General features: G+C 41.1%; 1 protein-coding gene across 3 annotated transcripts; it reads right to left on the reverse strand.

Annotated features, from left to right (window-relative positions):
• Positions 1 to 476: 476 nt before the first annotated feature.
• Positions 477 to 22,449, reverse strand: ttyh3a (tweety family member 3a). Of its 3 annotated transcripts, XM_067615452.1 has the most exons (16): positions 22,114 to 22,449; positions 21,431 to 21,660; positions 18,362 to 18,531; positions 16,484 to 16,595; positions 16,106 to 16,326; positions 15,175 to 15,270; positions 14,124 to 14,196; positions 13,164 to 13,239; positions 9,725 to 9,780; positions 8,932 to 9,024; positions 8,095 to 8,187; positions 7,168 to 7,304; positions 5,611 to 5,784; positions 5,098 to 5,173; positions 4,498 to 4,599; positions 3,060 to 4,406 (listed from the first exon to the last, which is right to left on the reverse strand). In XM_067615452.1, exons 2-15 carry the CDS (start codon positions 21,554 to 21,556, stop codon positions 4,519 to 4,521), a joined length of 1,584 nt encoding a protein of 527 aa, XP_067471553.1. In that variant the 5' UTR covers positions 21,557 to 21,660; positions 22,114 to 22,449; the 3' UTR covers positions 3,060 to 4,406; positions 4,498 to 4,518. The 3 variants fall into 3 exon arrangements, with proteins under 3 accessions (XP_067471554.1, XP_067471553.1, XP_067471552.1); XM_067615453.1 differs by lacking the exons at positions 3,060 to 4,406; positions 4,498 to 4,599 and adding an exon at positions 477 to 3,053 and having other exon boundaries at positions 22,114 to 22,447; XM_067615451.1 differs by having other exon boundaries at positions 3,060 to 4,599.
• Positions 22,450 to 22,634: the final 185 nt, after the last annotated feature.

Below are 22,634 nucleotides of genomic sequence, written 5' to 3' on the forward strand. Positions count from 1 at the left end.
CTTCCACATGAGGAGGAGGTGTTTGGGGCAGCAGCAACAGCAGCAGCAGCTGGCCGGCGGTATGAAGGAAGCTGACAAAACCGGACTGGTGGCCCGGTGTTGACACTGACCTCTCGCCTGCTGTCGGCCCGGAGAGGTCAGACACACAAGATAGCCTTTTTTCCTCTCAAGCTGATCTCTGTCCAAGTCTGAGGTCTGTCACTGCACTGCAACAGAAATAAACACCAACATACATCCATTCTTTCTCACGGAAACGCTGCTAAGGCGACATTCAAATCCCCTGAGCAGCATTAAACTACGATATACTTCCCCAACTACTGTTTAGTAGAAAAAAAATGACACATGCCTCTTCAGTAAATTATGGGAACAACCAAGCCGGCAGTGGAAGGCAGCAATGTTATGCTGCTACCTAGTGTCTGTTCCTGGTCAGGATAGATTTACCCAATAATCTGAAATCAATAAATCAAACAATCTGCTGATGTACAGTTAAGGTTTAATTTTAAAACACAGCATTCAAGCTCAATATAACCACAGGTTTTACATGTACACATTTTAAGAGATAGCAAAAAATGATGTATAAAATAAACTGATTACATCTACAGAGAGATTTTTTTTCAAAAAAACAAAACAAAACAAAAAAAAAAACTCAAAGAAAAATTTAAATCTATTTACCATATTCACATTAATGAAGCAACACATGTTCACATCTGTGCTTGCTACAGATTCTAAAATGAAAGAAAAAAAACTACAAGCAAATCAAATAGAAAAAAAAAAAGAGTTTAAAAATGTGAAATAAGCTTAAAATGAATTTTAAAAAAGTTAATGTCAATTTTTAGCGACTTTTTTTTTCTTCATTTTAAAAATGTTTGAAATCTGTACAACAGCCTTTTGCGTAACAAACAACAAAGAGAATATGACTACTACCCCAAAAACAGAGAGATTGCATCAGTGTAATGTTTTACAGAGCGTAAATGATTTGGAAAAAAAAAAAAAAAAAAAAGTCAGGCTCATTTTCTCATTTGATTGCACAGGCAACCAGGAGCTGTCAACTTTACAAAACAGGCCTAAAAGTAAAAGACATTTAAAAAGATATTCAGATAGTAAAAAGTTTGTGCTTCACTTGTTGGCACAGTCTCAAACACACACACACACACACACACACACGCACACACACACACACACACCTCTTGTACTGATCACGATGCACATCTAAGAGAAGCGAGTTGAAGCGGCAGCAGTAGTACAAACATCTCACTCCACGTATGAAGGATCGTCATGCTTCAACGGGAAAAGGAGCCCGACAGATGATAAGAGAGCAGAGGCTAATCAGGCTAATCGCAATCCCTTCACAGCATCCACTCACCGTTATCTATTTGTTTTTTTTGTTTTGTTTTTTTTGTTATAAATGCTAAAACACATTTGTGAGACACTGCATTGCCGATGCATAAGGTTTCTCTTTGAAATTCTCCTACGAATTGTGATATGCGTATTTTAAAAATCACATAAACTTGCATTAAGACATCTTTTGGGATAATCAGTGGGAGGATTTTTCTAACTCTAAAGTGTCGCGTTTGGTCGAGAGAAGAAAAAAAAAAAAAATCATTGCCGTGCAGACTCGAGGATGTGTGTGGACAGTTCCTAGTTCTGTTAGGGGGGGAGGTGAGGCTTTACGACTGAGCAGGAACATGGAGAGAATAACAAGCAGTGTGGTGAGGAGGGAGCTGCAAATCATCTTAAAAAGTCTGGAGTAACGTTGCACAAGACTCCTCCTGTGATTCACCATCGGCTGCATGGAGCTGTTTAAAAAAAAAAAAAAGTTTCTGCTTCCAGTAGTATAAAAATCTCTCATTACGCTTCAATTTTTTTTTTTTTGATGAACGTCGTCATCCCGCTGAGACTCCTCTTGTCAAGACAGCTGCATCGCCATCGTGCAGCTCATCTTTGTCCTTATCAAATCCTCTGAGAGCATGTGCCAGAATCAAGTTCACAGCTTCGCAGCACTCTGCGGTTCAAAATCTGTTACAGTCACTGCTGTGGAATAGTGGCTCATCTATGTATTTAAAAAAAAAAAAAAAAAAATGCCACAGGAAATAACAAGTTTTCAGATTTCGGAACTGTAAGACATGCAATACTGCAGGATGACTGGTCCCACACATCAGATTTAAGACAAAATCCAACAACAAGCCGATGTAAAAAATAGTATTAATGTGTTGTGCACGTGTGATATACAGTATGTCAACATTACCTGGAGGAAAATGCAAATCTTACTGGTTGAAATTAAGATCTGCATCAAGTTCCACAAGCAGAAAACTGACCTGAGGAGCTGAGATGTTGCACTGTACAATGACTCTATACTATGATGATGATCTGTGTTGAGTGTAATTCTGTGAGAAAAGGATGTCTACACTTCAGGTGGGAAAGAAAACAGTAGATACCTTCCTCCCATGTTCATGTGTAAGGCGTTTCTCTCAGTACAGTACTTTACAAAACAACAACCAGTAGTAATCAGTGTTATTGTCTATGAGCACTCCCAGAGCCCTCAACACCGCAATGCCTTGTTAGGTGTGACACCATGAATGTTAATGTGTAGACAAATGGAAAAAAAACAAACAAACTGGAGTGTATGTAAGTCTGGGCTCCGTCAGAATCGAATTCCCAGCGACGATGACGCTTCTTGCGACGGTAAACATCAGCCGGAGAATGTAGATATCGGAAAACAAAGCTACGAGAGACTAAAAAAACTTCCACTTTCTGGTTCGTGAGATGAGTTTCTGCAGGATTTCCTTCAGTTCTGTTTCAAACAACCAGCAAAAGCACATTTGGTTTTTCCATATGGAGTCGAGAGAGACAGTTAATGGTGCGGGGAAGCAGACGGTGGAGCGTGTGAATAGAAAAAAAAAATCATCGATGAGAGGAAAAAAAGGACTGACTGAATGACTTCGGAGACGTCAGTGCTGCAGACGGGACGAGTCCAGTGTCGTCTAGTGCGCTGGAGGGTTGTTGGGATCTGGTCGGCTGTTGGCCAAGTACTTTGCCCGCATGCTGGAGGTGTACTGTGGACGAAAACAGAAAATGCTGCTTTATTAGTTAATTACGATTAGCCTGTATCACTTTTATAAGATAGTTTAAAAACACAGTCCATGTAGGATTTTCTCTTTATTATATGACTTGATTGAAAGATGCAGATTTCAAAGATTTTTATCTGCTGGAACTGCAAACAGTTTCAGAGGCTCAGTTTTGTCTTTTGGACCCAGTGCTTTGCAGAGCAGGAAGAAAAAACCCTTTCGTTAAATAATTCATCGAAAGCAGCAGTGGAGAAACATAAAAATATACATGCATCACAAATCGCTACTGAGTAAATTCTACACAGATTACCTTTCAAACTAGTTACTCCGCAGTGCTGGAATCTAAAGGGACCTTAAATAATTCAAATATACAGAAAGAAGATCACAAAAACAGCTACAGAGGATGAGGACATCAGAGGAATTGTAGAAATATACACTAATTTTAGAGGAAGTTTTTTTTTTTTTTTTTTTAACCTGCGTGCACATCGGCGGGGCCAATCATTCGTAAACATTTATGATGCACCCATGCTTTTTTTTAAAAATAAAAAAAATACAGGCGATACAAGCACAAGGAAGGCTGCATTTCAAACTCATGTGAAAACACTGTTGCTTTTCCCTTCAGAGCCATTTGGACAGCCTGTTGAGGATGTGAAAGCTGAGCATCGGCACCGATATCGGCTCCAAGAAACGACACGACTTACCTTGGATGTTAAGAGGAAAGATGTATCATATTGTATGATATTTATCTGCACTACTTTCTTATTCTGTGTAGTATACCTATGTAATATTTGTTAAATTGGTGTGTGTTTACCGACTATTTTTATAGTAAAACCACCACATAGTGACAGTAGGGAGAATATAAGGAAATAAAAAACGCCAGCTGAAAATATTCAAGAAAATTAACATCAGCTACTTCCTGTATTAAACTTCCAACATGACAATTAAACATATTCAGAGACATACAGAAAAAGTGGTGCTGTTGCTTCCCTGTTGTGGTTTTAAAGTGTAATATAAATGGTTTTAACTCATATTCGTTCACCCTCGAACCCAAGAATCAAGACAAAGAAAATCCACATGATCGGTGAAACAGTTAAACGGCTTCTTAATTTGACGTTGACTTGTCGCTGACTCATAGGTCACAGTGAGCCTCAGGGCAGAGTTACAGCTTCACATGTTCCTCCCAATACATCTGTGGTGCAGAGGGGTAGGGGGACATGCAGCCCGGGGCCACAGGAAACAAACATCAGGTGGGACACCAGGTGGGACACTTAGCAAGAGTCAGGACAGAAGAGGGGAGTGGTGGTGGGGAGGGGGGGGAGGTCCAGCAGCTCATGGTGGGACCTGAATAAAGGGTGAATAGAACTGGGTTTTGGGAAGTGGTACAGAGGAGGAACAGGCCAGCGGGGGTGGAGGAGGCGGGCATGTTTTGTACCTGTTAGCATAGCAGATGAGGTTACCAAAACGATCTTGAACTCTCCGAAGGCTTTAACTGCCAGCTGAGACCGCTGTTACTGTCCGCGGCAGTCAAATACAACTGTATGGATTCGCAGGAAAAAAAAAACGACAAGAAGAGAGTATAGAGAAGATACACAAAGCAGCGTCTAGGTCCAGGCAGACACACGGACACCAGGGAGGGCAGGATCTCTGGTGGAGGTTCAGGCCAACGGAGGGGGGAGGGGGGGGCAGGAGGGAATGAGTGAGGTTGGCTTGTGATACATACGCTAACATCGCAACTTTTATCAAATAAGGACAGAAAACACTGCCATCAAAGATATAAATGATGTCATGTGACAATTTGTTTACTGATCCGTGCAGGTTAATTGTTCTTCATCAAAAAGGTTAAGTACAGTGTCACTGGCAGGGTGGACGCTCACAGAAACAAGAGCTTGAGTTAAAAAATGCCATATATTAAAATGGGTCCGATGATATTGAGACCAGGGTACTATGTTGATAGAATCAGTCCCTCATAAAAGGCTGCCAAATGACCTGGAGGTGTTTCTACGGTTCTTACAGTTCTTATGTTTCCACTTACCGAGGGGGGAGGAGACTCTCGTCCTATCAGAGGCGTGTTTTCGCAGCGAGAGTTTTGGAAGTTGGCATTCTGAGCCCTGCAGAATTAAAAACACACAGTAAATCAGGTATAACAAGCAAAGAACTGAAAAAAAAAACTCGACATAGTGCTTTGTAGATGTGAAACAAAATATTGCATATATGAAACTCGCAAAGTCAGTTTGCAGCATACCAAGCGCCTTCCGCTCTTTATGGAGTTTAGAGGGGTGATTCACTCCCCCTTCCGGTTTCCCCTAACACTGAGCTTCACTCATGAAGCAGAGAGCTTTGGGTTTCACAAGCATCACAGCTGGAGAGCAACAGCTGCATCTCTGCCGGCCAAGGCATGACTTTCTATAGGAGAGCTGAATTCCTCTCTGGGGACGTATAAACTGACTCGAGTACATGAGATATCTAATATCAGCCACACTGAGGAGAACACGGGTTTTCTACTTTGCACCGAGATTCAGAGTAGTTTAGGGAAGTGGCGACTCACATGTACTCTGTCACAGGTGCGTTGCTGACGGTGTGGGCGGCAGCGGGGATGGAGGTCTCGCTGCCGTAGCTGCTGCCACAGCTGTACAGACTGGGCATGTGAACGCGGTACAGGTTGTCGGGGTTTTGCCTTCCCCCGTGGCTCAGAGACTCGTCCTCGCTGTCCTCCTCGTTCCTGCAAAATAATACAACACCACGCTGTCAAACCGCCACCAGAGGGACCCCTTGTGCCATCTAACCGATGACAAAAGGAGGTGCCACGTGGTCACATTGTGTTCATTCTCAGTCACGTTTTGATTCAATTTCATCACTGCCCGAGGGACAGGAAAACACGATGAATTCTCCGCTGTTTAAAGCACAGACAATGCAGTTTTCCTCTGACCTTAATGGAACTGAACAAAGACTGTAAAAATAGTCTCATGTATCTGGTTCAGCTTCTACAAGAAAATGTAAAACCCTCAATTTACATGATAACAATAAATTGTCAAATTAAAGCAGTCGCCTACTTTTGCAGAAATAGTGTGACTCCACTTGTTTCTTTTCAGACAATGAAGCACAATAGTGTATATAAGATAACACTAATGCACTGGACAAGGTCTGACTAAACACAGCAGCAATGACATCATGGAGCCTGTCTCCCTCTAGTGTTCATCCCACAGGTTTCTACTTGCATATCTAACCCTTGACTTACATTTAGTACATCTCACATCACGTTTACTTACATCTGCATATCAGAGAAAAAGGTGACATATTAACTACACTGATAATACTCTCACATTTAATATAAAATCTAAATCCTCATAATAATCTGCCATTTCAAGCTATAATTCCGGATGGGGTGAAAGGAATTAGTGTGCACGCATCATTACAACATTAAAACAAAACAAGCTTAGCAGGAACCACTGAGGAAAACAGTCTGCTAGCGTGTAAGCCTTTGCTTTATAACAGGAAGCTCCAGCTGAGATCAAACTGATGAACATGCCCCCCAATGGTTAGGAGGGATCAGTTAATTATGTGGTGCAGCTGAGCTGTGCCTGGGAAACCACTTTCCTTGTAGCGATCCTGCAAAACCTTGTCTGCTGCTGATAGGACAAAAGAAATTAGAATAATTTCACCCCCTCTGCTGCAGAAAATGACACCGGCTCACGCGGTGGTTATGATAGATTTAGGCCAACTCTGTGCAATTACTCGGGATAAGGGGAAGTAATCTATTAGAGGAAGCAGCTGGAGCATTCTGGACATGTCCCAGAGGTAAACAGAGCCAACCTTGAACAGCAAACAAACACAAATTTTTACACAAACATAATCATGTTTCCTTATCTGTGCAGATTTATACTGACTTACTTTGCCTGCTTCATTCCCATGCCATGTAAAAACAAAAGCTGAAGTGGTGAAAAAATGCTGTAAACCCATAATTAATTGATAGGCTTATCCTCTTAAACTATTTCTCACTGTATACACAGTCCCAGCAAACAAACTCTGCTTAAAAGCTTTTGCGCTGCTTCCTGTGCATTGTGGTGAGAGTTTCTGGATGAATGTGGGAAGTTAGAAGTCTTACCTCTTTTTATGCCAGGTGTGAGGCACACTGCAGATGATCGAGCTAAACATGAGAGCAGTGACGAAGGAGAAGAGCACGAGGTAGATGAGGCCTTCCAGTCCATCATAACACAGTCCTGTCATGGCCTGGACGTAGTCCTGCAAGAAAAAAAATAAAAAAGAGAGATGCACCAGTTTTATTATAGCAGGTATAAACAGCTATAGAGACGTCTAAAGCATTTTAAGAAAACACAAGGAGGAAAAAGCAAAACAAGAGGTAGTAAAATGCTAGAGTTGCTTGAGTTTCAGTATGTGGATTCTAAAAGGGTCTTTAAATGCATCCGCTTTGATTTCTCATTTAAACTAGGTCAAACCAATGAGCTCACAGTTGGCCTACTAGAAGAAAAAGCGCTGCGTTTTTACCTAGCGTTTGAAAAGAAGCACTACACTCTACATTATCATGACTGAGAATCTCTGTTCTGTAAAAAACACTGCACAGGGCTGACACACACATTGCGTATTCTACTGAAGATACTTTAATTTTCATGAAATAATAAGGCTTTGGCATGGTAACAGGGTAGCTGCTTGAGAGTGAAGGAAGAGCAGAAAGGGAACAAGAGTTGCACATGTGCACTTGGAATTTGGACGCCACCGAGGGACAATCCTCCAAAGCATAGAGGCTGCCAAGTACTCGTCATTCAGCCAGCTTCATAAATGGTACATAGCCAGCATCAGTCGGACAAGAACTCACATACAGGAAAGCAAATGTTATTTATAATGACAGGTGTAGTCAGCTGCATGAGCATAAAAGAAGGGTTGCTTTTATACAACTAAGCTGCGCTACATAGATGTCACAATAGATCAGTCCCCAGGCGCTTTTTGTAAGAGACGTGGAGCAACGCTACAGTGAGAATGTCTTGGTTTTGTAAGTCCTCTTGTCCCAGCTCACCATGTGCAGGCTGCGACAGTCCACCAGGGCGGTGAGCTGATGTAGGCTGATCTCAGTGGTGTTCAGTATCCCCTGGATCTCCTCCAAAGTTCCCTGGAAATGAATGAGGAAAAACAGTATATTAGACCTGTTGAAAGAGGCTTAACTTTGGCACCTGGGGGATGTAAGAAGTCAAGAATGACATAAAAGAAAGCAAATAAAAAGTGAGCCACGTTTTTTTTTTTTCTGATAGTGATTAAGACGCAGATTATCCACTCAACGCGCATTTATCTAGGATGTGTCTTTCATCAATATGCAACGCCGCACAGCAGCTTGAGCTGAAAAGGCAGATTTTAATGTATGATACATTTTAATGGACTGTCTCCCTTCTTCCTTCTGTTCTCATTATGGTTCCAGCGGAAAATGTGTCTGATTGCCTGATATAAATGTTTCCACGACCTCAGCACATTTCTCTGTGTGGGTATGTGAAGTCAAATATGCCTCTCTCTATTCCCAGTGTCAGCTCTCATTTGTGCCTCAGTCAACACAGTGTAAGGACCAGCACTGGACAATACCGCAGTGTTGTATTGACAAGGGCCAGTGAAAGCCTAATGCAGCAAAATGGACATAATGCAGGTCCCAGGTGGGCCGTCAGCAGATCTTTATGTGGGACAGGTGCACTTCACTTCTCTGCAGGTCAGTCGTTTGGTCCCATTCACTGGGATATTCTGTCATCACAAATGGTACAATAGCACAGGACAGCTTGCGGCCTGGTGGGTAAGTGTGTATGGTAACGGCTAACCTGTAATGTGGCATTTTACAGGGAAGACTGTATCGACACGGGGGTTGGAGACATACCTTAGTTTGCTTATACTCTCTGGTGGCAGAGCGCAGCAGTTCGGACACGTCGTCCTGCATCTCCACTAATGCTTTGTGGCTGCCGGAAAGCTTCTGAAATAAAAAGTATAAATACTGTAGCAGCACCAGAACATCTCAACAGTATTTCAAAACAATCATAACCAAGAGCCTTCGGTTGCTGTCTCCCTTTGTAGGTGGTGGAAGCACGCTGACAGTTTACAGATGTGAGCTGAAAGCCTTACATATTGTATATACTGTATCTATATATAGCTTCTTTACAGCTGTACTAACAATAGATGCCTGGACTTGAGAAACCCTCAATAGTTTTGATTTATTTATGTAGTTTGGAAGGCAAAATGTAGGTAGACCATTAAGGTTAACTATAGATTCACAGCAAATTGAGTTTCCACTTCATTGTAACATCCTTTGAAGCGAGCAAATGCTATCAGTACAGACAACAGGAAGAGCTGCTGTGCATCAGTTTTCCTGCTGGTTGAATGGGAAGTATTGTACTTTTGCATGGAAAAAAAAATCCTTCTTTGAGGCAATGGGAGTGACTCATTGTGCCCAGTTATGCTGCTCGCCAATCAGAAGGACATACATCATGCAGAAAATATGTTTATAACATCGTGTCTGCTGGAATTTGAGTATTATCAGCATTACATGAATGTTGAGCTTCTAAGCTAACGGCCAGGCAGTTTACATGTATTTGTCTTGAGGGTTGGATGGTTTGATTTGACAAATTAAAAACTCAAAACATGCAAAACCAAATTTAGTTTCATATGCAACAAACCTGCTGGAAGGGGTTGGTTTGTTCCAAATTGCAACTAAGGTAGTACTGCAGGATATCTGTGAGTAAAGAGGACAGTGGGAACAGAACGGAATATGTTAGCAGAGACATATAAATTCAATTAAAACAATTATTTTCACCACCGATTTGAGGGTTATTAATTGTTTAGTTTATGAAATGTCAAAAAAAGTGAAAAAAAATGAAATCACATTTTCTCAGAGCCCAAGATAAGATCTTCAAAAAGCTTGTTTTGTCTGACTAATAGCCCAAAAATCAAAGAAATTCAACTTAATATCATATAATACAAAGAAAAGCAGCAAATCCTTACATTTGACAGGTTGGAACAAATTAATTTTAGGCTTTCTGCTTAAAAAAAATGACACAATTAATCAGTTACTATCAAAATTTTCTGTTCATCAACTAACTGATTAATTGACTAATGGTTTCAGCTCTTTTCACTATGAATGAAGCTCACAAAAATGACAGCCGATCTCAGAAAACATGAATCTTGTGGTGCGGAGGAAATGTGGATCCTGAAACCCAGATGCTATGACATTTCAAACAAATGACCCCGATGTCCCAGTAACTCACTATTTCTCAACTTGGATAAACTGCGTGGGGGGGGAGAGCAGTCAGAGCTTTGTACACAGCATTTTTTTTTTCAGACCACAGTGAGCACAGTGCACCAGTAGACCTCAACAATGCAACACTCTGCAATCAACAGCTGTATTTCATTCCAAGTTCATTCAGTCATACAGTTCGAGAGCTAATCTCATAATGCTGGTATCTCTTGTTTCAGGTTGAGTTGGGTTTCGGCTACCACTATTTTGTTCTAAGAAAGAGGCCGATACATAACCATTTATTATTTTCTAGCTCTGTCTGGTTGCGTTCCCTGCTGCCCTATTAGAGTTTGCCTGCTACTTTGCACCTGCTGAGCTAATCCTGAGCTCTGCAGTGAAATGTTCCAAAAGCATAAAGTTCACACGTGCTGTAATAGCATAAATGAATGTATTTTTTCCCCCTAGACACAGCCACAATTAAGCGAGTGAGAAGCTTAGGTATAACCCTTCTTACTGCACAGAACCTCCTGAAAAACAGCACAAAGAGTGGTTGCATCATCTCGAGGTATTGTTAATTACAACATGACCAAACTTGTATGCTGTTCACAGCACACCACGAACCCGAGCAGCTTGTAATTAAGGTTTTGGACTTTCTCATGCCACTTCTTCCTACTCCGGTTCCTTTTTCCACTTCATGGTATGAGTGGGAGTCGATGAGAAATCCTTAATATGTGATGGTATGACTCAGAAGCTACAGTAATGTCCACAAATACAAGCTGCGAGAACACCGCCGACTACTTTACACATGGTGTGAGTGACGTGCGGACACACTGCTGTGTCAGGAGCTTCTTCCCACACAGTTGAGCAAACTAATGCGGACAGAATTTCCGGTGTAGAGTGCATATCTAGCAAGTCTCTGTCGATCCAGCCCTCACATATACACCCACACACATAAATATCAGGGGCAGCAGATTTCCTGAAGTCTGACTTGGTTTGGATGGAGCTATAGATGCCTCATCACAGGGCTGGGCTTGGTTTCACTTAGTATCAGATACAGAATTTAATCTTGCTGCCAATGTACAGCGGGTTGAAAGAAGACACATTTATGGCTAATAATGATCAAACAAATATACATTTCAGGAAACAACTTTGTATGATTCTATTGTTACTTTTGCCACTCTTCCATTTGTTCTTCCCACATTTCAGTGACAAAGAGTGAAACTTATGTTACAATAACTTGGACAAGACCAGAGTTATTGTTCTGTTCTACCAACAGATTGATTATCAGTAAACCACGGCTTGATCGCCCACCAGCTCATCCCACCAGGTTTAAGACTTTGGCAGTGTAAGAAAGTCAATACAAATTTAGTTCAAGTCCCTGGAGCTTTCTCAAAGACTTCCTGAGTATTTTGTTATAAGAAGTTTTCCCAGCATTAGGAAATGCCAATCAAACTGGACAACATGTGTTCTAGAGAAAGACCAAGTATTGCTTATGTTGTTTTAAGCCTTTATAAGGTTATTCAGGTTTACAAATTAATTACAAAAACAGTGAATTTTTAATTTCTGGATGATATGCATCTCTATCAAAAGATGTAGCTCATTGCTGTCACTGCTGCTTTTTATTGATGAAGTATTCTATAAATTAAACTATCAGAGAAACAGAGAAATACTGTCTGCAACATGACAAACTACACAGATTAACCCTCATTCTCTGTTCGTATTGAGACCAACTGTCAGAGACATAATTGTGAAATGACGAGAAAGCAGAGGAATGAAAAACAAAAACAACGAAGGCTGTTGAAATGATGCACATGCAAGAAAACATCTAAAAATATCAACAGCAAACCAGGGAAAGAAAGCAATAAATCTACTGTAGTAATAACACACTTCTGTCTTCTATCCAGAGATTTGGATTTTCAAGCAGGCAGAGCAGCAAAAAATATACCGAGTAAGATTTTACCTTCTCCAAGGCTGATGTAGGTAAAAGTAACCTTAATCATGTGCTACGTTTTATATTAATTTGCGCTGTTACCGTAATATCAAAGTGCTTAATGCCTTCTTCAAAATGAAAACGATTTCTTGTAACTGCTGAACAGTTAACATGTGTTACAAGACTATAAAAATAGAACGGCAAACCCCCATACTGCATGAATCAGCCCTGAGGCAAAAAGCTTCATATCTGCAGCATAATACAGTCCAGTGAATAAAGTAAGTTGGTGCTCGAGCTTCAGATGAACCGAACATCACACGACATTTATAGCTGATACTTTGATTTCTGCTTTGAACTGGCCCGAAAGCTCGGTTTGTGTATTTCAGCAATCAGCATATTATCAGGAAGGGAGTGGAAAAAACTGGACACTGATATTAAAAAAAAAAGCTATCAAGTAAGCAGGAGTACTTTGTGTTTTTTTTTCTTTTTCCTCCAAGCATCATATCATCTTTTTCTTAAGGACTGAGGAGGGATGCAGAAATTATATTGTGTCTCTGATCCTCTCCTCCACTGCTCTTATCTCCCTCGTACACTCACTCACACACACACTCACACACACACAAAGACCAGAGGCAATATAATTTCTTCTTTTACACGCATCCCATCATGGGACAGATTGGGCAATTACCAAAATGAGACACGTTAGCGGCTTCTGCACTGCTTAAATAGGCAGCCTATTGCCCTTTGACACCGTTGCAGATGTGGCAGTAATTTTTAGAGGCTTTTTATGGGCCATGGGGAGGAGATTTAACAATTCAGCCTAATGTGCCCTATCTACTTAGAGATGACTAATATTCACCGTTTTAAAGGGCCCGACCGAGCGAACACAAAGCTCATAACAACATTGTAGTCTCAGTATATATGAATGACACTTGATATATGTGAGGCATACCTTGATTGATGACTCCGTACTGGTCTGCCACTTTGGTGACATATGTGTCAGGGGCAACACAGAAGTCACTGGAGGTCTGGAAAAAAACAAAACAAAAAAAAAGACAATGACAAAGACAGTTGTGGTGACATTTTCTCTGCATGCTAACAGCTTCACGACTTTAAATGTGCCGTCATCTTTAATGGAACATGTGAGTAACTGATCGCAGCTTTAAAAAACACTTTTACAATGTGACAGATTGAGTCTCAGCTGAGAGCGATCACATAAACTGCATCCAGCACATTGAGGTGTCGACAGTCTGATTCATCTGCAGTGGAGGAAATCCTCCGCACTGATATTTCAATTGCTTAAATATAGATTTACATTTGACATTTTTCAACTGATCTTAATCATTTTTTGATGAGTTTTATTCTGATATTCTGGTTTAAAGTAGTTTTGTTCTCCATAAAGCAGCCAAATTTGCTGCTTTAGTCTTTTGTGAACAAGGGCTGCGATATTATGGCTACAGTGCTAATCCTAATTATTGTTTGTGATCACATGTTTTAATCACCATCATTAATCTTCAGGATTTCTAGAAAACACTGAGTGACAAGAAAAGTAAAGAAATCTTTTAATTGTAATGCAACAATTCTGTATCAAATACAGCATTTGTGAAACATCTACTTATTATCTCAACTAATGCAGTAGTTTTAACAAATCTTTAATTAAGGTAGTATTTGTTGAAAGGTTATTGCCTTGAATTGCATCATACAGGTGTTTCTGTTTTTCTTGTTACTTGTCACATTTGATCAACATCTTAACTTTTTTTTACTGCACTGATTAAGAGAAATAAAATACCCGTCCGAGGCCAAACTCTGCAGTCCGTGGTTGTGGACACAAAAATTGGGTTATCCAATTATAGGCAATGAACTGTGAGGCTCTACCTGGAAAACAGGATCATGCTCTGACTGAGAGACTTACCGCAGAGACGGCCAACTCAAGCCCCAGGGAGGCCCAGCTGATTACCAGGGCCACTACACCAAACAAGCACACCCTGAGGAAGGAAAAAGGAGTTGTAAAGTTGAAGTACTTTTAACTGGCAGTGTAAGAGCAAGACCATTCACACGTACTACCACTTTCATATAAAGCAGAGGGAGATATACTGAAGTTGGTCTTTAGTATGCTTCAAGCCTTGTCATGCATCCCATCGGACCAGTGTTTTTTTGTAAGTATGACACCAGTCTCACCTCCAAACACTGTATTCAAATTGTGCATGTTAAGGTTGAACTACAGAGAGAACAGAAGGAGGAGGAGGTAGAGCTTTTACAGAAGGAGCTCAGCAGACCCATCACCACAACAGATTACATATTATATACATTATTAAAGACAACTGCTGCTAAATATTGATGTGCTGGAAACACTATGGGGAAAGTGTGGTGTAAAAGAAACAAAAACAAGCTTAAGAAATGACTGGTTGAATCACTGCAGAGAAATAAGAGGTACAAGACTAACCATTGTTAATAAAGAAAACAATATAAAGCAATTGACCACAAGCATTGCAGTTAACTTACATACTAAGTTATGCACATAGTATAACTTATTATGTGCAAATTAATTGTGTGACTACAGATGATATGATAAATTAATGTTCATGCAATTTCATTGGCAGACTTTACTGTATTATTTTTAGCCCATTATGTGCAAATAGCATTTTATAGCTAATCTACTGAATATAAAAAATAAAGGGCAAACCTGTGGAATTAAGTGTGTCATGAAGTGTCATTAGTAATAACCAAAATGTTGAGGATGGTGTGATGCTTGTGCTAAATGAATTGTGACTGGGCTGATATTTTATAGAGCATGAATTTAACTTGACTAAACTAAAATGACAAGGTGGCCCTGATGAGTTGGGGGGGGCTTTCATGTACAGTAATTGCCACTCGTTCAGTGACGACGCCTAAAATGATTTCCCAGGGCAGAGTCGTTTTTCCCTTAAGTGCTCTTGTGCACATGATCTCGTGATGAGACTCACCCTATAAGCGTTCCCTTGGAGTTGCGAATGAGGCCAAACAGCACCAGAAGGCAGATGAGGACATCGAACAGTAGAAGGCCTATGTAGCCCAGCCACCTGTGAAGACAAATGTCCTTACCGACACAAGGCCAAGAGCAGCACAGCATAGTAACTCTAAATGAAAAACGTCTCCATCTTAACAGCAAGCTCAATAATCTAAACACAGAAAAAGTAGAGTTCCTATCATATAAACAATTTACTAGTCACTGCAATGTTGTGCAACTGCCTCATGGAGTCTGGACACTCCGTGAAAACACAGCGAGCCATTTTGAGAAACCCTGTGCTGATCAAATTTGCATATTCACAATTTTATGCACATATGTATGCAAAGTCAATACAGCCCAGAGGGATGCCACAACACAGCCTTCGACATCTTCTAACACAGTGGAAAAACTCAGGCAGGTTTGAGATTCTTAGTGAGTCAGCTGCCTAATGACATGCTGAATAAGTCAGATTCCCTTCTTGTTGTCTGTGCTCGCCTCTGTTTCCTATTTTAGATTCACTCCCGGTTTTAATTCAGACACATATCAAACAAACGCAGCCTCTGAAAACACCCGTCTCACCCGGGAAAAGATCAACTAACTCTCAACCTTTTCAACAATATATGAACTCAAGAGTTGAGTGACAGTTTTCACAACAATGTAAATTATGGTGATGTGGTGTGTGTCTGCATTGAAAGTTTAATAAAAAGGGATGTAGCACACACTGACACTCATAACTCTGCTGCATCAGTCTCAGATTGTTGACAGTTAAACTTTTACTGCTGAAAATAAAGCGTTGATGATGATCCAGAAACTACTCTCAAGACAGGCATTAAATATGAGTTTTATTTTTCTTGTATTACTCTGTTGATTTGAATGATAATGCTTGGACTCCACTATTACAGTCTTACCTGTACCAGTCATACAGCTCAATCTGGACGGCCAGCTCCTCCAGGGAGATGTTGGTGTTGTCCCAGAAGGGAATCTCCACCATCTGTCTGACCAGCTCGTCCAGCTGTCCCTGCAGCTTTTGGATGATGGACAGGTAGTCCGCATGCTGCGCATACTGGACCTCAAGCTGTTGCAGATTGTCATCTACCGTCTGGTTCAATGAGGATGTACTATCATCCACCTAGACACAACACAGGCATAAACAAGGTCACGATGGAGTTCAGAGAGGAAAAGGAATTCACTACACGTCTTTTGTGGTGGGGGAAACCGGGAATGCTCATGGCAGAAGGGTTGTGAATTATTAAATATGTTGGTGTAATTTGTGCTCTCAGCCTTACCAGCTTCTGCACGCCAGTGATTGTGCGGTTAGCATGGCGCAGGGAATACGTCAGTCGATTCACTCCATCACAAGTCTCGCCGTTCCCATAGAAACCGACAGCAATGCCAGCACTGAGGGGAAACAAAAGAAAGGGAGGGGAGACAGGGTGGTGAGGAGGAGGGATTAGCTAAAAAAGACAGAGAGGAGACAGAGAAGAGAGCGAGCGAGGGAGATAGCGAGGCAGGGAGAGAGGCGTGTGAACTCCACATTAACCCTGTCGGTTCAGACCCCAGTCAACAGGCTCCTTTCAGTTCCAATAGAAAGACTCCATACAGAACCATGGAAACACGGAGGAATGGACCAGCTATGCCCCAAACCCCACACTAGGGCTGACAAAGGCTGTACTGAGGCAGGGGATCGGCTCTCATTTGCACAGACAGGCCTCAGGTTGCAGAAAAACAGTTCTGACAACTGCACTGGCAACATTTTCTATAGGTGCATGAACTTAAAGAAACGTTTTCAATAATGGGACGATTTTGTTGTGCGCGACTTCTGATATTCTATCTTGATGTATGATAGAGAGTAGAAGCTACTGGCAGTGATATTGCTTTGTATGTCATGTGTATTTCAGTGACAGAAAAATCAACGCCCTTTCTGCACTCTGGGAAGCAATTTGAAGAGAGAGGCTTCTGTGCCGATATCTCTTCCTGTGTTGCAGCTGTTGGTCTTTGTGCTAACACCCATCCTATGCCAGAGAGAATTTTATCAAGTGGGGATGATGATAAACGAATCACTTCAACCCAAGTCAGACCAGGCTAACAGCACTCAGTGAATCAATGGGTTCTCCCTCTTCCTGGACGGCTGCTAATCTCTTCCTCTCACACTCTGCAGTGAGAAAGAGGTGAACGGGAGCGGTGTCACACCAAAAAAAAAAACACAAAACCAGCCTCCCTACTGGCATGTGAACCTGTGGAAACTCTTTACTGCTTTTTCAATATTCAGCTGACAAAAAACAAAGAAAAAAAATTCAAGATAATCCCAATATCCTCATAACAGTCGTGCAGTGCTTTGTGGAGCCAAGCATGGACTCTTTGTCGAAGAACAAAAGCAAAGCAAGACAAAAGCACAGAAATGTCTCATCTCTCTAAACTTCGTTTTCCCTGCTTTCACTATAACGCATGTGCGCGTGGGTACAAGCACACACACACACAGATATAGTGATTGTAATGCAGTTCTTGTACTCATCAGGTCCCCACGCTCTTTGTCTTACTCTGAATCAACCATGATGGCTCTCCAGTGGCCCATCAACAGAGGGAGGAAAACAGGAAACAAATGCAGTACTCAAGGATAGATAAAGCTTTGTCCAGATGGTAAAGTTCTCACACTTCAAATATCTACATCAAAAATAAAAATGAAGCCCATGTAGCCTATATCTACATCCTGTCACTCCTCTGGTCTTTGGGCTTAAAGTGTGCACACATTCAAGTATCATTTCCCTCAGCAATTGTGCACATTACCTGATAGTGTAATGAGCATGCAGCTGATTTCTTTAAAAACTATGATGCAGTTAATAACTCATCCATTCACCTTTGCAATAACATTTTCAGGCTGTCAGGCTGGGTGTAAGTCCTGCCTTAGATGTTCAATTTACAGTAATAAAAGTTCTTTGGATTGCTGCTGAGAATTTATGCCTCGAGTTGTGAATAAATTTGACCTGAGCTAACAGTGATTCTGGACTATTTTGTGTGATGAAGTGTGGTCATTTGCCAAATTTGAATCAGGTTATTCAATGCAGAAATATATAGAGGAGTCGGCGATACTGTCAAGGCTCTGCAAACGTGGAGATTTATTGATTTTGACCACTGTGGATGCGGTAAAGGTTTACAATTACACTTACCTGCAGACGAGTGTTGCGATGATAACACACCAGGCTGTGCAGCAGCAGTCTGCGTTGGGCTGGTCTTCACTTTTGTTCCGCTGGCAGCACAGCCAAATGGAATAGAAAAGCAGGAACAAGAGGTCCAGAGCCAGACAGGCAAGTGCCAAACCTCCCAGTAACAGGATTGACTGGTGGGGAGAAGAAGAGGGTTAATGGAAACTTCATTGCTGACACCACTTTCACATCAATAACGGCGGGGATAGTGACCTTCCAAAGAGTCCTGCGGAGAAACACTACACAGTATGCTTGAAGAAGAGCGATGAGATTCAAACATGTTGTCTTCTTATCTGCACATTATATTAAAAACCACTTTTACATTTGTCTTCTTCATTATGTACACTTTGTCATCTATATGCACAAAATTGGTGATATCCGCTAGAGGTTACAATAGTCATCTTTACACACTGGCAGAATTTCAAAGCCAGCAGTACAGTGATAAAACTGTGATAGTCAAACCTCCCAGACAACAGCAGCATGTCCTATGTAGGTCAGACAGAGGGCATGTGTGTTCACTGTATACTCCTGAGGATTCAACGCTAGGGAAAATTTCCATTCTTCCAAAAAAAAAAAAAAAAAAAGCAGGGTTGCTCTTTTTGTTCCGTTTTTTCAACAATGCATCACACACCCGAATGCAAAGGTTGTTGTCTTGTTCAGGGCAAAGATTGAATTCAATCTTGGAACAAATTGCAGACTTAAAGCATGTACTTAAACCACAATATCTGGTGAGACTAGTCGTGTGTCCTGACAATATTTAGTATTTACTGTGATAAAAACAAATAACAGACTGCTCAGACACAAATGCCATTAAATGACTTGGTTCTTGCATGTTGCTCTGCACAATTAAGACAGACAGGGCTCACTGAGTGCAAGAGAAATCCAGCAGTTGCTGTTCCATCATCATCACATAGTCCTATAGTGAGCACCAACTGGTCAAGGTTTTCCCTGAAGCCTGAATGAGTGCACTGCATTGACAACAACCTGTCATCACAGGGGGGAAATAATCATGGTTTAGCCTGATGTTGACCACTTTGTTTTGCTCTTACTGCATTAAAAAGGTGCAAAACAGATGGATTAGTTGGGAATTCTAATAAAATGTACATAACAGTTTCATTCAACCATTCTGTGTCCACTGCATACCCCCCTCCTTTTAAGACTAATGTTGTTTACATTGAACTTCTGGGTGTACATACTGGGCACCAACACAGCAGCAACCATTATTATCCAGCCAATGAACCTTTCCTGTCTTACCAGGAAAAGGCTCCCAAATATACCTCAGAGAGCTAGACAATAACAGCTGTGAGGTGGTACAATGGTGAACTTTATCAGCAAATGGAATCCAGTGTCTCCTCATTTTGTTTAAACTACGGCCCACATTCTCCACTAAATGAGTCATTATCAACTTAAGAAACCTGACAGGTGATATCTCTCATCTACGTAAATGAGTCAAAGCAAAACCAGACTCTGTGTACTTAAACACTTGAGATAACTTTCATTTTCAGACATGGATGTCTGTAACAGCTGTAGCACATCATCATATGTTGATCCATTTCTAACGAATCATGATTCACTTCTGGATTTTCTGAATCACACTTCCACTTAAAAAAGGGAAATGCTTTTATTTTCGAACTTGTAAACAACACTCGAAAATCACCTACGTCTGCCAAGCTGTGTTAAAAACTACCCTTTATTTCTTGTGATTCTCTCTGTCCTCAGTTGTCTCCGAAACTACAATGCTACATGCTCATTACCCAGTCTCCCACAGCCTTTTAAAAACCACAATGCCACAGAATATTTGGTACAGACGCATTTTCAAAAAGGAACAGCATAAAACAAATGAATTAACGACAATTGTTATTGTTTTGTGGTTGAATGTACCCTGTAAGTGATAGAGTATAACTCTTTATTTTGCCTGTTGCATTATAATAAAATGGGAAAAAAAACCCTTCACATTACCAGATACTGGATAAAGCTGAATGGACAATTGAATTAGATGTTTCCACAGAATTTAAGTATACCCTATCATCTGACATATGGTCATATGCTGACTAATGCTGTTGCAAGTATCCTGTATTTCAGATTTTCAAGCTGACTACTCACTGAGCTACTTCCCTGAATCCTGAGGATCAGAACCACCAACTGAGGGGTAACAAAAACTAATTGCATCAGCATAAATGAGGGCATATGAAGGGAGTGTTACACACACGCCCAAACTACCATTGTAATAAGGAAATCAAATATCATTAGGGCGATTCTCTTAAATATTAACCATGTGATCAAATGCCATGCTGTTCTCCCCTCCCCCAGTCAATGCTGTTCATCAGACTGTGTGGTCCCCTTCCGGACCCCTGCTGCTGGTTTAACCTCTTTAACCTGAGTGGGGTTTTTTTTAGCAATGGTATATATATCATATGCATATTTCATTATCGATTAATGTTGATTGTTTTCTCGATTAATCAATTAGTTGTTTGGTCTATAAAATGTCAACCACTGTTTCCTAAAGTCCAAGGTGACACCCTCAAATGTCCATAACCCAAAGATATTCAGTTTACTGTCATAGAGGACTAAAGAAACCAGAAAATATTCACCTTTGAGAAGTTGGAATCAGGACATATATCATAAAGAAAACAATAGTTGAGAGGCTGACTAGGTCAACTTAGGTGGCTTGGATCAGACTATATAATGCCAGCTGGCTGGTGTCCGGAAAAGGTCGAGACATGGATATAACAGCTAGACACAGATGGTGACATGGATCAAAAGATAAAGAGAAGGAACAGGTGCAAACAGGTCACTGAGAGAAACACATAATTTTAATCTCAAACTTAATGCTGCAGGCTTAGAGAAAGTACTGTACACCATCATATCCCACTTATCATACTAGACTTGAGGGTGAACACTTGAGTCAAACTGATAATGAATGAAACATTAGTTGTAAACATCCCTTAAGGCATGTATATGCTGCCTGTGAATCCCAACCTCTAGGGTCACTTGATACGATGCAAAAAAACAACAGGATTGAGGTCATTTTACCTGTTGATATGTCCAGTCCTCTGGTTGGAAATCACTGCTTGTTTGCTCGAACTTTAAGTTGAAATGTGGAAGTCTGTGTAGCAGGTTCACCCACCATGGTGGAGAGTAGCTCACCACTGCTGCCATGGCGAGTTAGTTAATAAATGTCAATTGCGATCCACTTAGCAGACAAGCAAGAAAGGATGCTTGAAACTGTAAACAGTCAAGGGAGTCCACTTCATACAGCGTGTCTGTATAAGGGATGAAAAACAAAAGCAGAAGCAGTGTTACTAAACTAGTATAAGAAACCAAGCTAGCACACGTTAAGTCATATTACTACCTAATTAAGTGTTATTTCGTACACATGTCTTTATTCACCCAATTCATAATTTTAAAGCAGTTGATACATAGATAACTATTTAATAATGTTAGTTTCACAGACCGCTAGAGGAAAGAAAAGCTGGGAAACTTGACAAACGTAGCTAGCTACTGCTTTATCTTGCTAACATTAACTAGTAGCTATAGCGTTAACCAAGGCGACCTGAAGCTTAGCTAGTCGGGAGCTAGTTAGCTTGTTAACCTGTCAACTCGAGCCAATGTTTTGTCGCTAGAGGACATCCTGCTGTATTGTTTACTGTTAAAATCAGCAGTGTCGCGGTTCATTTAAATTGCAATTAAAACACAGTTTTTAAAGCAAGCCATACCCGCAATGTATCCAGCGTTAACTCAGCTAACGTTAGCCGGTTTAGCTGCTGGTTAGTTCAGTCCACGGAGACTCGGGCACGGAGGCGAATAACAACAAGAAGTCTCTTTTGTTCCACTTGACATTCTGGTCTGCGGTTAGTTACATCCTGGTTTGTCGAGTTTGTTATTCCTCAGTTCATCTCTTGCAGTTTTATTCCACCGAAACAACTCAGACAAGCCCCCTCCGACACTATCACCTCCATCCAGAGTGGAGCCAACACAGCGACTGTTCACGACATTCACCCAGCTGGCAGCCTACCCGGCCCGGCCAGAGCACAACCGCCCTCACCGGCATAAAAAATGACCCAGTAGCGCCACCCAGAGGCGCCCTAGTGTTGGATTAATGAGAGGTTCAAATGCTGTTAGAAATATTGCGCCTGCTTGTGGACTGCATTTGCAAAATTAACATTAAAGTGACGAGCATAGCAACATTTAGCAGGTGAATTAAAATGTCCGTTTTTTGTCCATTCTGAAGCTATGC

This window comes from Thunnus thynnus, chromosome 17 (genome assembly GCF_963924715.1).
Source record: "Thunnus thynnus chromosome 17, fThuThy2.1, whole genome shotgun sequence".
NCBI lineage: Eukaryota > Metazoa > Chordata > Actinopteri > Scombriformes > Scombridae > Thunnus > Thunnus thynnus.